Source organism: Dicentrarchus labrax, unplaced genomic scaffold, assembly GCF_905237075.1.
Source record: "Dicentrarchus labrax unplaced genomic scaffold, dlabrax2021, whole genome shotgun sequence".
NCBI lineage: Eukaryota > Metazoa > Chordata > Actinopteri > Moronidae > Dicentrarchus > Dicentrarchus labrax.
In genome coordinates this window covers 8,522,708-8,538,168 of record NW_026136724.1, presented here as the reverse complement: position 1 = coordinate 8,538,168, position 15,461 = coordinate 8,522,708, and the positions used below count along the sequence as shown (strand labels likewise).

The 15,461-nt window shown below is 41.0% G+C and overlaps 1 protein-coding gene across 2 annotated transcripts in view; it reads left to right on the top strand.

The window, feature by feature from the left end:
* cerk (ceramide kinase) overlaps window positions 1-12,653 on the top strand; it is a 39,317-nt gene extending 26,664 nt beyond the window's left edge. For both annotated transcript variants that reach the window (XM_051391872.1, XM_051391873.1), the window contains exons 9-13: window positions 430-535; window positions 1,067-1,149; window positions 4,356-4,561; window positions 8,278-8,492; window positions 10,651-12,653. In XM_051391872.1, coding sequence (XP_051247832.1) covers window positions 430-535; window positions 1,067-1,149; window positions 4,356-4,561; window positions 8,278-8,492; window positions 10,651-10,762 — 722 coding nt within the window. In that variant the 3' untranslated portion in view covers window positions 10,763-12,653. The remainder of the gene's footprint in view (window positions 1-429; window positions 536-1,066; window positions 1,150-4,355; window positions 4,562-8,277; window positions 8,493-10,650) is intronic.
* Window positions 12,654-15,461: the final 2,808 nt, after the last annotated feature.

Sequence of the window (15,461 nt, the reverse complement as noted above, 5' to 3'; positions counted from 1 at the left end):
ACTTGGATGGATTAAAGATATCAATCTATTACAGAGACTCAAGCTTGTGGATTCAGTGCAAGTTCTTGTGTAGCTCAGTAGTTGGACTCACCAATGCCATTTCTCTACCCACTGGTGCTACAAATACATATTTACAAATGCATCCACCTTATGGGCTGCATCCAGAGCTACCAAACACAAGTGTTTTAAATACAGCTGTGTGTTATCTGTACTATAGTATTACCTTAAAACTTTGTTTAAATCATTTCTTTTACTTAGTTAAACCTACAACAGACTCTAGAGAAACAGAATAGTGGTCCAATTAGTTGTGTGTCGCTTTAAGAATTTTATTCTTAATTGTCTTGTCAGATATAATTAGACTTAAATTAAACACAACAAATAAAACACATTGGCATGCATTCTGTGGCACACACTGTGTTTTTGTTCCAGGGGTAAAAACCTTTCTGAGCCACAACTACTATGAAGGCACCATCTCTTTCCTCCCTGCTGAGAACAACATGGGGACCCCCAGGGACAAGCTGCAGTGTCGGTCCGGGTAAATAAAGCATCAGAGATATCAGTTCCGACGGCTTTTCAGCACTATTTTACAATGTGCTAACTTATCTGATGCAGTTCAATAGTAGCAGTGCACCTGCCAGAGCTTAAATGGGGTAGTTTGCGTTGTCAGGAAGCCTATCTGATTTATTGTAGACCGAGAGCCCATTCAGTCTATTCCAAAAAGCGCTTGACTAAGTACTTTGGTTTTTGAGATGCTGGGCGCAGACATTGTTTGCATTTGTTATGGGGGACTGAAAAGGAGCTAAAAACCATTAATCTGTAAAATGCCATGTTTCCTGACAACTTATTTTAGCATAAAAAGTGATATGACTGCTACAAAAGGCTTCTCTGGCTGTAGTCTTATTTGAGCTTCTCTAACAAAAAGCTACTAATATTGAAATAAATACAGTACAAGCTATTTTTAAATGGACTGATGGACTAATGAATCATTTAAGCTTGTTAAAACCTTGAATGTCACAGCAATACTGATGGTTTGATGAATGTGAAACAAGGTTATGTGATATTTCAGGTGCTGCGTCTGTCAGCACAAGCCCTCATCAAAGGACAACAAGCAGTGGGAGATGTCAGAGGAGAAGGAAAAGTCTGATAAAGGTACGAGTTTGGGGTTATTACTCAAAAAATGTCAAATTAATCACACCAAAAAGTCTACTTCTCGTTTCTTTCCCTCGTTATTTTCTTGTTTGTCTATTTTGAAACCATTTCTAGGCTTCTCAGATGTGTGAGAAGAAGTATTTCTAAAGGGTGTAGTTTGAGAGAAAAGACACACACACACAAAAAAAAACAAAGGGATGTGAGACAATCTCACACCAGCTTTCTTTTCCCTTGAAGTCACACACAAATCAGTGGAGATTTACATTCTGCAGTACCTGAGTGTAAATAACAGCATCATCTTCTGCTTCTCAAATTTCACTTTATCTCCATTTTCTGTCTGGGTTGTTTTTCTCCTGCAGCATGGCAAAATTCTTGATGAGATTCTTGATGAGTTATTGACGAGAAAATATAAACAGATTTTTAGTGACACTGCGCAACTCCCCGCCGGAGCCTTCTTTTTGCCCATCGATTTTCCAAATCTCCAGCATCCACCCCTGCGTCTGCTTGATGGGATTACATGTTGCCCCCCTACCTCCCAAAGAGGCTGGTGTCTGTCCACTCAGCCTCGAGTTGGGCAGCGTCGCCTCCTTTTCCCTCGTCTGTTCTCCCAGACCGCGGTGCACACACACGCACTTCATCATCTACAGTCCTCTCAACCCACAGACACAGCAGCACAAACCTCTGGAGGCAGATGAAATACTGACTCCTGCGTGTGCGCGCTGGTGCGTGTTTTGTGTGTGTACTCTGAGCTGCAGATGAGCTGTGTGTGTGTGTTTTCCTTTCTAATTAGTGTCGTGATATTAAATTCAAGATTTTCCGTGTGGGCTATCGGGTACTGTGGCTTCCTATGGAGTGTGTGTGCATTTTCTGCCCTGTGTAAATATGAAAGCAAGCATGACCTGTTTGTGTGCATATGATGTGTGCCAGACTCCCACTAATCAGGAAGAAATTTGGTTCTGCCAGCTCTGACAGGGGGTTTGCCTCACGCCAGTGCTGTCGTTTGTTTTCTGCGATTTTTTTATTTTTTCCTTCCTGGCGAGGGAAATCTCAGACAACTGCTAAATCAATGAGGCACGACACAGTCTCTCTCTGCAAATGAGCCAGCCTCTCCTCCGAAAGCAAATACTCATTTGGAAGCATTCTCCTAATGCAGAGCCCACAGTCCACAGTTGGATTTGTTGTTGTTTTTTGATTTTTTTTTTTTTTTTAATTTAGCTTTAATCACTGCTTTCCCAATTAGGATATTGTTGTTTTTATGTAGCCTCAGTGGGCTTGTTATCATTGGTTCGCGTTATCACCCTCTGTAAGTTTGTTTTGTGAAATGAGGGGGAAAGGTAATGAATCGTTTTGCTTTTCGAGATCACATGAGTTTCCCTCTGAGGTTTGGACGTCTGTGATCACTTTTTGCAGCTTACTCCAATAACTATCACCCTGGTGACAGGCACTGGCAGTCCCGTGGGTGATACTAGCGTCTTTGATACGCCATCACTTGTAAACAGTCGCTAATCTTCGAGGAACAGAGCGGTGATTTGTGAAGTGCAACCATCACGTCTGTCATTTGAGATTTGGAGGCCAAGTGTGCATTTAATCATAACAGGCAAACTTGAGGTTAATCCAATCAGTCTTCTATCTATATGACTTCCTCTTATGGTACTGTGAACACTTCCATGGCCGAACTCAATTGCATTTTAGAAAACATAAGACATCTAGCTCTCCTACAGGGGTAACGCATATTACTTTCAGCGTCAGAGTTGCTATCTTGGCTCAATCATCAGGGTAAAGCTGCTCTGAGAATTCCTGCCAAGACATCTGGATCTTAATGGACCCTCATCAGCATCACTGCTGCTGTGTAACAAGGAGGGAACTTAACCTCATAAAGAACTTGCAAAATACACAATATCATTTCCAAAACCGAATTCCTGATGGTGCACAGATTATTTGTTTCAATTTAACATCAGCACTTCTGGAAATAGCTGAAGGGAATCCGAATGTGTAGCTTGTACAAGTTAGATATGGGATAGGTATAAGTACCTAACTTAAAGCTGGCAGAATAATACAAGCAAAATCAAATGTGGCACGTTTGGAAATGCTGCAGAACTGCTGTTGAATACAATATTGCAATTAAATTAAAGTTCATAACATTTACTACAGTGTCAATGTCAGATGGAGGGAATTTAACATTGCAGTGAAATGAGGAGAGTTGAGTAAACCTGAAACAGTCCAAAAGGCATTTGTAGAAAACCCAACCAGTCACCTGAACTTTTTTTTTTTTTTTTTTACAATTGCAGGTGATTATGTGCTGGGAGGTTGTAAGCGAGGTTCTGTAGCACTTGAGTTTAGTTGCAAACTCAACATTTTCCCTGAATGAACATGCCAAATTTGATTCTGTTACACTTACAACAATAAAAGAGAGTTGAATAATTTGGAGAAAACTGCCAGCTTGGTGCCCCTACTTAATACGTTTTAAAGTATTAACACTTTACTTCTTTAGTGTGGTTCAGTTGTGCAGTGGAGAACAATGGAATTCAAGTTTGGCAACCAGATATGAATTACATCAAACACAAGACAGATTAAAGCCATTGATTAGAGAGTTGCAACATCGATATTGCTAAATAAAACATTACTTTGAGCGTGTAAGCTCATTATTGACCGTGGGAATAGTAGCTTAATTCACAGGTAAATTAACTTTACTTGTAGTATTTTGTTGAAATGTTCTTTATTTTGCCTGGCATTAAATGAATAATTAATATAGTAGGTAGGTATAATAAATGAATAAATAAAATGTCATTGTACGGGATAAAATTTACAATACACTTGGTGTATGTGAGAATGCCTCTGTAGCTGCCATCATTTCCCACAGTAACTCTCACATATGTGCATAGCACAAAAGTGATGTTTGTTCCCTCAGAGAAGTTTTCAAATGTCAAAGTTTTGTAGGCAGTGCTTTGTTTTATGCTTTTACTTGTCAGGGTAACAGCATTACTGCCAATGACAGGAACAGGATGAACAAGTTTATCAAAAAGGCTGGTGCTATAATTGCTTTGACTCCTTTTTAGTAATCTTAAAAGCATGTTGAGTGACTGGAGCATTTTGACATTCGTAACCAAAGAACTATTTAGAAAGTGTTTTGTTCCCTCAGCACAAAACGTATAACTAAGTAAAGTGTATGTGTGGTCATACTCCAGCTCTTGACTTCTCTATTTCAGATGGCAGCAGTGGTTGGAGTGTGATCCGCGGAAAGTTTATTGCGATTAATGGGGCCAGTATGAGCTGCGCGTGTCCCCGCAGTCCAAAGGGCCTGTCGCCCTCCGCTCACCTCGCTGACGGCACCACAGACCTCATCCTCGTCAGGAAGTGTTCCCGTCTGGACTTCCTCAGACACCTTCTTCGACACACCAACAAAGAGGACCAGGTAGGAGTCAAGTATGTATTTAACTTCAAGGCACTTTCTAAAAAGGTATTACCCAGTGGGAGTGCTACCCAATTTATACTTCTTTTTTTTAACTAATACTTAACAGTAAGTGTGCTTAATCAGTGTGTGTGTGTGTGTGTGTGTGTGTGTGTGTGTGCGTACAGAATATTTCATGAAATGAGCTGGGGAAATTGATGTAACTTGGACCCAACAGGGATAAGAAAAGCAACCCCTTTAAACCGTGAAGGAATCCCCAAAATACAGCGCAAAATAAGACAATTTCATCCTTCCCATAAAGCCACCCGTCAATCGCTTTGCAGCAGAATTCAGTTTCAAACATCAGGAGTTGCTCGATCTGTGCTCGGATAAATAGAGAGCGTGGAAGTCTGTGAACGAGCAAGCAGAAGGCAGAGTTTCCCCCCCACTTGCTGTGCTAGCACCTCCATTTGCTGACTCAGCTCAATTTCCCAACTGTAGTTCACTTTAGTTCAAATGCCTTAGCCCTTGTGCCTTCCCACGTATCATAAATAACCTCCACCCTGGTCCGGAGAGGCACTGATAATCGCTGCATCAGGGATATGCTGTATGGGAGAATAGGCTGATACCAGACTAATGCCCTCTCAGGATAGCACAAGTATTACCAGGGGAAGAGTGGTGATTAGTAATTATTACCTCAGGAAGGACCTCGGGAAGTTTATCCCATTTAGAAGGATCTTGTATGTAATTTAATCTACGGTAGCTGTCTTGGTAAAAGTGTTAAATTGCAAACTGTGTTTTGAGCCAACACTGACATCCTGAGGCGAGGTCTAACTCTAAGATCAACATTTTGACTTGTGAACCCAGTATTTGGATTACAAGGACCAATATTACTCTCGTAATAAGATTTGATTAGATTAGGATATTATGTATTTGCAGCTTTAAAATTTATATGCTTCAGCAGTACAGAAGCTGCTGCTATTACTGTGAAATTTAACAACTTGAGGAAAGATTTTGCTGCTCTGTGTGACATGAAGCGTGTCCCTGCCACGGTCCCAATAAAGTATTTTTACATCCAGATGACTGAATGAAATTACTGATGTGTGTGGGGAAAAAATCTAATTACCAACATTCCCTGGTGATGCTAATGCAGAGAAGCTTACAAAATGATTTTATGACAGAGAATTTTCCCAATATACTAAAATCCAATGCAGAGAACCAGTAAGATGTTACAGTGTCCATTTACTGGAAGACAAAATTAGAATTTTTACGGCTGACGATGTTCAGTGTTATTTCTCAGCAACTAATTGGATGGATTGCCATGACAGCATTTCAAGATGATCTTAATGATTTTCCCTCTGAAAGCACTGCTACCTACCTATCTGCAAAGCTAATAATATTCTCACCAGCCTCAGCTGTGCTATGTTTAGTGCTAATTAGAAAACATTAGCATGCTTATATGCTAAAACTAAGGTGGTGAACATTGTAAACATACCTACTAAACATCAGCATCTTAACATTGTTATTGTGCACATGTTAGCACGCCAAAGTCAGCATTTAGCTCAAATTATTGCTGTGTCCGAGTAGCACAGCTGCTTGCACGGCTGCAAGCGTCCAGTTGTCAAGCAGCACTTTGTTTTTCTTTGTATCTCTAATGCTGGAGGTCAGGGGCATAGAAGGGAGTACAATCTTCTCAACCTCATTTCCAGAAGTAAAACATTATTTTATGGTAATTAAGTTTTTCTGTGCAACATGATTTGCTCATGTCCCATAGAAAACGAATGGGGGCAAAATTTGCATTGTGCCACCATCAGTGGGTTTTGGCTTTTGTCATGTGTCACACCTCTTTACTGGCAAAAAACAAATGAAACCTCATTAACCGTTGTCTAATGATGACCGAGCTCAGTGCCCAGAGTGTGGTGTTGGCAGTGAGAAGGCAAGATGTGGTGCAACTTTAGCTTGAGGCCATCTTTGCTGCTTTACTTGCAACACAGAAAGGTAGACAAGTAGTCGTATGAGTTGGGTGAGTGGGACTTTGCATCAGAGTTCACTTAATATCAGCATCACTGTCCAGCCAAGCGGAGAGAAACAAGGAGTGAGAAGCCGCTAAGCGTATTCATGGCCTTGTCAGAAAGCCTTTTAGGCAGACCGTCCAGCATGAATGCAAAGCGGCTGCAGTCATAAAGTGGGTCTGATGTGAAATAAATGGCTGTCACTCCGCTTTTGGGATGAGAGAGGGTGAAAAAGGGAGAAAAGGAAGGGAGAGCGAGGGGTAAAGAAAAAGAGGAGAAGAAACGAGAAGAGAATAGAAAGAAAGTGGCACCCCGTGAAGACGAAGAAAGTGGTGCGCTGGACAGAGCTGAACCTTTCTGCAGCACTGAGTGAGATGAAAGAGGATTTTGACAATATAATTTCTTTTCATCTCTCTCTTTCTTCTCCTCTTCACTCATCTGCCGTTCACATAGTTTTTATGTACCTTCATTTTATCTGAACCCTTCTCTTCCTCCCTTTATTTTGCATTTGATCTCCTGTTTGCCATTTTCTTTTTTCGTAAATGGAAGTACATACTGTACATGTAGTTGGCTTTTCATTATCAAATCAGCAGGAGTCCATAAAAAGACAATAGAGGAGAAATTAACTTTTTTACCTCACCCACCTGCAGCCTGTAGACTAAAAAAGAACTGCATGCCAAGAATCGTTTCACCACCCAATATAATCATCATATTTCAGACTGAAACCTCATCGATTTTCTGCACTTTTGTGTATAAAAAAAGTAGTTTATGTTAAATTTGAGACATTTGTTGTTCAAAAAGTTTGTTGTTTCTAAAAGGAAACCTGAGTTTTGAATGAACCCTTGAATGAAACTACGTCGACTTATCCACCAAAGACTAATTTTGGTGACAGGTAATTTTTTTTGGGGGGGGGCAGACCAAGCACCCGCAAAACTAATGACATTCCCATTGAGCTGTACTTTGTTTACAATGTTCACCATTTTAGTTTAGTGTGTTGGTCTGCTAGCACTTTAAACACAATGTACTTGCTAAGCATCAGCGTGTTAGCATAGTCATTGTGAGCATTTTAGCATGCCGTGGTTAGCATTTAGCTCAAAGTAAAGCCTCACAGAGCTGGTCAAGGTTCAAAAATTGAGATAGAAATGGAGTTTTCAGTTGCCCCTTTGAAATGATTAGTTCCTGTAACATATTAATTGGTTAGATTGAAATAAATCAACACCAGATGGATGAAGGTCAAGTACTGAAGCTTATTGCTGAGGCACTAAAAAACTATTTTCTCAAAAGACAGCTTGAATCTTCAGCATTCATTATGTGCCTTTATCCCTAATTATGTTCTGCATGATGTTTGTTAATTAATTGTGACCCTTTGATTAAAGCACCCTTGTGAAAATGTGGGCAACAGTGTAATCATAGGAATATGTTTAGAGTCAAATGCAGTTTGAGTCATTTTCTTTTAGAGAACATTTTCTTGAAAACACAATTTCACACAAAATTGAATTTTGCAAAGCGCAAAATAAAGGTGGAAAGGTGTTCTCTCTCATCCTGTTGTACTGCTCATTTTGAAATGAAACTTTTCAAGTGACTCTGGAGAGTGGCGGTCTTGACCTCTTCACCATCTGTGGCCACATCTGTTCCTTCATCCATCCATCCATCCATCCATCTCTCCATCCTTCTATCTCTCCTCCTCTCTTTCATCTGTTTCTCATCCATCTCTGCCTCCCTCCCCAGTTCGACCACTCATTTGTGGAGGTCCACCGGGTAAGCAAGTTTCGTTTCCAGCCGCGGCACCATGAGCTGGTTTCACTAGAAGACCTGAGCGAGAGTCCAAAGAAGACAGGCTTCAGTCCCATATGCTCTGCCCAAACAACCTGCAACTACAGCACCGCCCACAGCAGCTGGACCTGCGACGGCGAGATCCTGCCTCACACTGCCATCCAAGTCAGGTAACTAATCACAAATCACCTGTCAATAAAACTCCAGACTTACTGTAGTAGTTATTCCAAGCAACGTATCCAGGCTTCTCAGTTGTTTTGCTAGAAATAAAGAAAGTCAACCTGAGGTGCATTAGACTCGGTACTGGCAAAAAAAACAATAAAATGCATTGTTATTAACCAGTAAAGAATGTTTTGCCCATATATATGTATGTATATGACTTTTTAATGCTGTAAAACTGAAACAATCATCGTGACTGCTGAAGACAGGCATGGTTCAATCACTTTTCCACTGTGCCAGCTTATTTTGCATTTTATGAAGCCTGTGAGGGAAATGCAACTTTGCGAGGCGATGAAGACAGACAGGATCGCTCTCGGCATAGATGAGGACGGGCAAATGGTTTTGAATCGGCCCATATAATATTGTAGAAGCTGTTTAATGGAAAAAGCATTGAAATACTTGCAGAGCTCATACCTATTGCATCACCGCAGTACTGGCATTGACAGTAAAGGCTGTTCTTTTTCTGCTTATTACAGATATAATCTCAACTTTAAATTGCTTCAAAATGTTCCTGAGGATCAGGCCTAAGTGGAAATGTATCATGTACTATATGCTCGACAGCTCCGTATTCACAGTGCGATGTAGTAAAACTCGCACAAACTATTTTACATAACATTTTAAGCCACATTAGCTGTAGTCCAAATGGCAGCGGTGGTTGGTCGGTCAGTAGCTGTGCTAAATGTTTAGGGCTAATTAGGAAATGTCGGCATGCTAACACGCTAAATTGATATAGTGAACATGGTAAACAGTATGCCTGCTAAACATCACCTTAGTAGCATTGTCAACATGTTAAAAGTTTAAAGTCTGTTTTTATGTAAGGGTCAGTATGTGTCGCGGAGGTCACCCTGATGCTTACATGTGGCTGCTAATAAAGCAGTTCCCCGACTTGGCCAGACAGAAGTGAGAGCGGCAGTGCCATTAGCGCTGCTGGTGTCTAACAGTCTGGTCAGGAGTCTCTTTCACTGTTCCCTGCTGGACAATCTTGGCAACTCGATGGAATTAGCACCCCTTCATTATTCCGGCCCTGTCCACACTTCAGCTTCCCCCACTATCAGATCTCTATACAGCCGGTGTGGCATTGCTTGACGCATCATTTATTTCATGCTCCATTGTACTTTGCCAATGATGCATGGCGCTGTAATGTTGCTAATTTAACGGCCCTCCCCCATGTTAAAAGGCTACTCCCCTTTAATTAAAGCAGAAGTCCGTCCTTTTATTGCCTCTTCCTCTCCGCTAATCGTTCTTGGAGTGAGCCAGCCAGAGTGCCGCTCGGATAATTAATGGTAATAGCCCAGGCGAAACTGAAGGAAAAGTAGGAAAGAAAGAGTTTTGCTTTAGAAGTGAGAAACACACAGTTGGAAAGAGTGAAACTCGTGGTGCCATGATTGAACCAAACAATTCAAACAAGCTAGCTCTCATATAATCATAACGCTAGTGCTTCCTTGATTTTAGAGTTATTATATGTATTGTATTGATTTTTTTTTTTATGCAAGATTCTTGAAATAAGCCTTCATACTGGGTTGCAAATTGTAAGTGTGCTCTTTCATTATATTAACTACTGATGAAGCCGTCAAGCAAAGTGTTCCAGTAAAAATACAGGTGTCATTTATCATTCAAAGGCCTAGACAGTAATTGAGGTGGTAGAAAAGTAGTGTACCATAATAGCCATCTTGCCTGTTCACTGCTTCTTTTTCTGTCCGTATACTTTTACCTTGTATTCATCAGGCTCTGTTATGCGTGTCATTAAAGTACGCCAGCCCCATCTGTATTATAACATCTGTTATATGTGTCTCTTTAAAGGTCTTTATACTTTACACGCCACAAAGATTGTCTCACTTTCCAGTTTGCGTGTCAAGTCTGCACACAGGGGTGCCGTTCCATTGCTTTTACATCTGCCACACGGACAGTAAAGTCTCATTGAAACGAGCACAGTCATTAAGTTGATGGTTTGTTATTCAGGCTAAATGATGCGTTGTGTGTGTGTGTGTGTGTGTGTGTGTGTGTGTGTGTGTGTGTGTGTGTGTGTGTGTGTGTGTGTGTGTGTGTGTGTGTGTGTGTGTGTGTGTGTGTGTGTGTGTGTCTGTCTGTGTACACTCTTCCTCTCTGCAGTGTCCAGTGCCAGTTGATCCGGCTGTTTGCCCGTGGTATCGAGGAGCAGCAGCAGCAGTGTGTGTTTGAAGACCCTTGTACTCTGTGGGCCCTGGAGCCAAGCACGCACTAGTCAGTGGACTGAAAGCTGGATGGAGCATTTAGCTGCTGGAAAACAAAAACCCAAGTTGCACTTGGCAAGATTTTCCTGGAAAACACACCAGTGTACATCACATCAGTGTAAATCCCCAAACGCTGGCGTTCCATGCCTTTTTAGTGTGTTTGCTTAAATGAAACTGGCAGGAAGTCCTCTCTATGCACAAGAAGTGATGGACTGAAACTAAAAAAGGTGTGGTAAAAAGAAGCTGAAAAGGCTTCTAACACCAGCGATTAAGAGGGGAAAAACTGTCCAACTGTCTAAAGTGCAAACAGAAGTTACATCGCATGATGTTTTGTTACTGAAGACTATGAAATCCAGCTATCTCCTTGTTGCAATTTAGAGCTGATATGTGTAAAATTGCCTCATGCCAGCTTTAACTAACCTAAAATATGATATGCTACAGCTGCTGGTGCTATCACTGCCACATTCAAACCTTTCAGTTTTGAGAAGGGGGGCAGGGGCTTTTTATTTGTACATTATGGAAAATTAAGATTCTGAAGCTCAGAGGATCTCAAGCAGCCTGGGTGTTCACACAACCAGATGAAACAGAACTGAACTGGACTGAGCTGGACTCAGACTGTGGGAAGGTTTTTATACTGGCATGAAGGAGAACAGTAATAGGATTTCTTTCTATGTAGCAAAGAGAGGCAGCCGAGGAGATACTGCTGTGTGTGTATTTCCTTGTGAGGAGGATGAAGAAAAGAAATGCCTGTGAAGTACAATGATAACTGAAAAGACTTCAAATGCCAGGGCTACACCGAAAAAACATGCAATCTTATCCTCCCTTTTTGGCAAAAAAACCAACCCATTTCATCTGTGACCCAGGTGAAAGCAGATATGAGCCAGGGGCACTAATGAAAAGAGCTGAATACCCTGCTAATACACTAACAGGACCCCGGTGGCTTCTGGGTAATAAGGCAAAGTGGTTGCTAAGTGATTTGGTGTGTCTCAGCACTGCTGCGCCGCACCTGTGGCTCTGAGCTCTGCTCCTGTCTGGCTAAAAACTACCAGTTCAATCATCACCTGGAATTAGCCAGAATTATACATTGTTAACTTAATTAGAGGTATCTATCGTAGGGCTCTGAAATTAGCCTTATTACTTCCTTTTAGCCGTAGGTCAAGGTGAACCGTCCGAGAAGAAGCGCAGCAGCTTTTATTTTTGAGATTAGCTATTTTTTTTGGCTACTTCTGCATCAATAAAACTGTATGAAACCACATAGACAATAATAATAATAATAATACGTTAGGGTGAATTGTCTGTGTGTGTGAAGGGTTTTCCACAATCCCGTGGACGTGCAATCATTGGAGTGTGTGTGTGTGTGTGTGTGTGTGTGTGTGTGTGCTGTCTGTCTGTGTGTGTGTGTGTGTTGTGTGTGTGTGTGTGTTTGTGAAGGTGCCAATGTGATGAGTTAGCTCTATCACAATTAGCCTCATGACTGCCATTTTGCAGATGCTCTCTCACTGCAGCCAACGCACTGCTAACACAAGCACCTATGGATGAGCAAAGAGCACACACACACACACAGAAATGTACAGGCAGAAAGAAACTGGAAGTAAGAATTGTTTTCAGGTGACCAAACACATTTGAAAAGCTAAAAGATTTATCAATTTATGACTCACAATGCAAACATTTGAATTACCTTCATTTTGGTCTAAATATCAACCATCAAGATATTGCAGTTACTAGAAGCTGGAAAACTAGCTTCCAAATGTACAGATTTCTCCGCAAAATGAATTCTAATTTCAGTTTTTATTCACTCTCGCTGTGCTCTCCATATTTGAGTAAATGCATAAATAAGCTGAGATGTGAGTAAATACACGATCTATTTTACGAAAATGCTCAATAAAGTGCTTTTGAATTGTGGTTCTTTTTATGCACTTCGCTTGTTCTTCATGGTGCGCTTGATGTCGCTCATGTGTCATTCCCTCCTTTACTGCATCACACACACACACACTCCCACACAAAGGTCAGCGCTTTTTTGCTCTGGCTTTCTCAATCTCACTCTTTCGCCGTTTCCTTGCCTCCCTGTATGAGTGGAATTTAATAGGGTTCTCTGATGTGAGTGAGATGTTTCATTAAAGAACACCAGACATCAAAGGTCTCTGCTGAGATGGACTGGTATTTCACACTGGGCTCATTCTACACACAGTCTGGGTCTTGTTTCTCTTTTGATACCACAAAGCAAGTCCAAAGTGTTGAAGAGAGTCCGGTAATCTGAATTTGGTAAATGGTTGGAAATTTTACAGTCACAGTGAAACCAAATAAACAGACAAATCCTCAAGTTATAGACAATGCAATGAGGTTGATCACAAAATTTACACATTAGCAAGTACTTAAGAATTACTAAGAATTATTCACCTTTTGCCCATTGCAAGGATCTACAGTAGCTATTCTAGAAATAATGTGTAGTGTCTGTGTTCAAAAGACCTCCTGGTCAGCTATAAATGATTTCACAAAGTCAAATCAAACGCCCGCTGAAATTTTCTGCCCATGTGCAAGTGATAAAAAAGCAATTTGAAATGTGTCTAGAGCCTGAGTTTGTTCTGTGGAAATAACTTGGCTACTGAACTCACAGCCCTTTTATTAGCTTTTTCAGGCCATGCACTGGTAACTAATGCACAAGCAACACATATTGTGTGCCACTGGAGCAGTTCATCTGAAATAGGTATACACTGATTGATTATGTGAGTCAGGGTGAGCACAAAAATGGCCAATCGAACACAACAGAAAGAACAACCAAAACTGAAAAACTTTCTTTTTTGTGGGTTTTATTTTGGTGGGGTTTTTTTTTTTGGTGTAAATATTTATGATTAAAATATGATAATGCAGTTTTGTATGATTTATTGAGCTGTACCAGTGTCTGTATATAGAGCAATGAACACAGTATTCAAAAACTTAACTGTGTTTAATGGCTGTACTTTCCAAAGCTAGAAATTTGAAGTCCCCCACCACTAAAAAATAATTTTATCTTCTTGTTACTACACTTGGATATTTGAGCTTCACTGTGCAGAATAATGTATGTTGTTTTTACATTCATGTGCAGAAAGTGGAAAGTTTCTCTATGCTAAATTAAAATCTGATTTTAAGGGGTGGGGCCTATAAGCATAATTTGTGACATCATAAATAGTTTGGAAGTCAAACCAGATTCAATTTGCAATTTATGCAAATGTGATGTAGAAGCTTTAACCCTCCAGTGCACATACAATGAGAATTAACTTTACAGTGAAGTAGGAGACATCTTGTGTCCAGCGGGAAAACTTTAGGAATAAACGAAATTTGCATATTTATACGTTCTGGATTTTTTTATAAAGGGAGAAGGAATTTATGCCTTTTTAAGGATTTTCAATTTGGAAATTATATACTTACATATCAGACACACATTATTCTTCTAAGCAGACTATTTTTATATACATGACAGGATCTTTAAAGTTCATCCTTGTCACTTGTGTTCCTTTAATCCATGGAGATTTTAAAAGTTACCTCCTGCCACCACATGCTGCCTGGTTGAGTAACCTGTCATGAAGCGACTGACTGTCCTCAAAAAGGCCATACAATACGATACTAATACGAGGTTTAGTATGACCACAAAGACAAGAGGGAATGTCCCCCCTCATTTTCTTGCTTTGCTACTTCCTTATTGATTTATTTTCCATCTGCTTGTCTGCAGCTCCCCCGAGAGCCGCTATCTCATTCCCACATTCCACCTGAGACACAAGGTGAGACGAAACAGCGGCAAACACCCTCTAACACACACACAAGGTGGCGGCTGTCCTCAATTCACCAGTGTCTTTACCCAAACAAAGAGTTCCTAACAGGAGATGACAGTGCTGTTGCATCCCCTGGACACTCTCATTCACTCTCTGTCCCTCTCTCACCTTCACACACACACACACACACACACTTTCACACTTGCATCAGCATGTCTCCTTTTTCTCTCCCACATAAAGAATCATACTTACACATAACAGAAAAACACACACTTTCATCCTTTTTTTTTATTTTCTTCCCTTGCGCCGACACATACAGCCACAAGGTCTCCTGAGAGTGTGTGAGGTGTGATATGAACCTACTTCAAGGCTATTCTCATTATTATCGGCCTGATTTGGCCTTTTCAGCCAGCTCCTCCAACCAGGAGCTAAGTAGGACAGATTTTTTTGCACATCACCAACATTGTTTTTTTCCCCCCCTAACATTTGTCTAGTTTCTGCTGCACACAAACAGCAGAAACAAACAAGCTGTTCTTCAGTGGTGGCAAGCAGGAAAAGGTGAGGTCAGGTGAAGGTGCTGGCGGCAGGCAGCGTTACACTCGCCATGGTTGCATGACACCAATAATACAGCGGCCAAATCTGGAAAATTGTTGTTTTCCCTCAGTAGGTCGGCTAACAAGTGCCAAACAGAAGTAGAAGTATTTGCTTGTGTAAGAGACTAAGGGGAATTAGGTGGGTGGTGTGAAAGCGGTGTAAGTGAGAAACAGAGATAGAGGGACAGAAAGCAGATATTGCAGGGGTGGTGGTCCAAACAGCAGCAGTGCTGTTGCCTACCTCTCTCTGTATTGATTGGAATGGGCTCCCTGTGAGAGATTTAGATCAATAAGGCCATAACAGTCCATCTTCTCAGTCAGGAGCCACTACCGGCCTCTTATCTCTCACTCTTCGTCTCTCACCCACACTC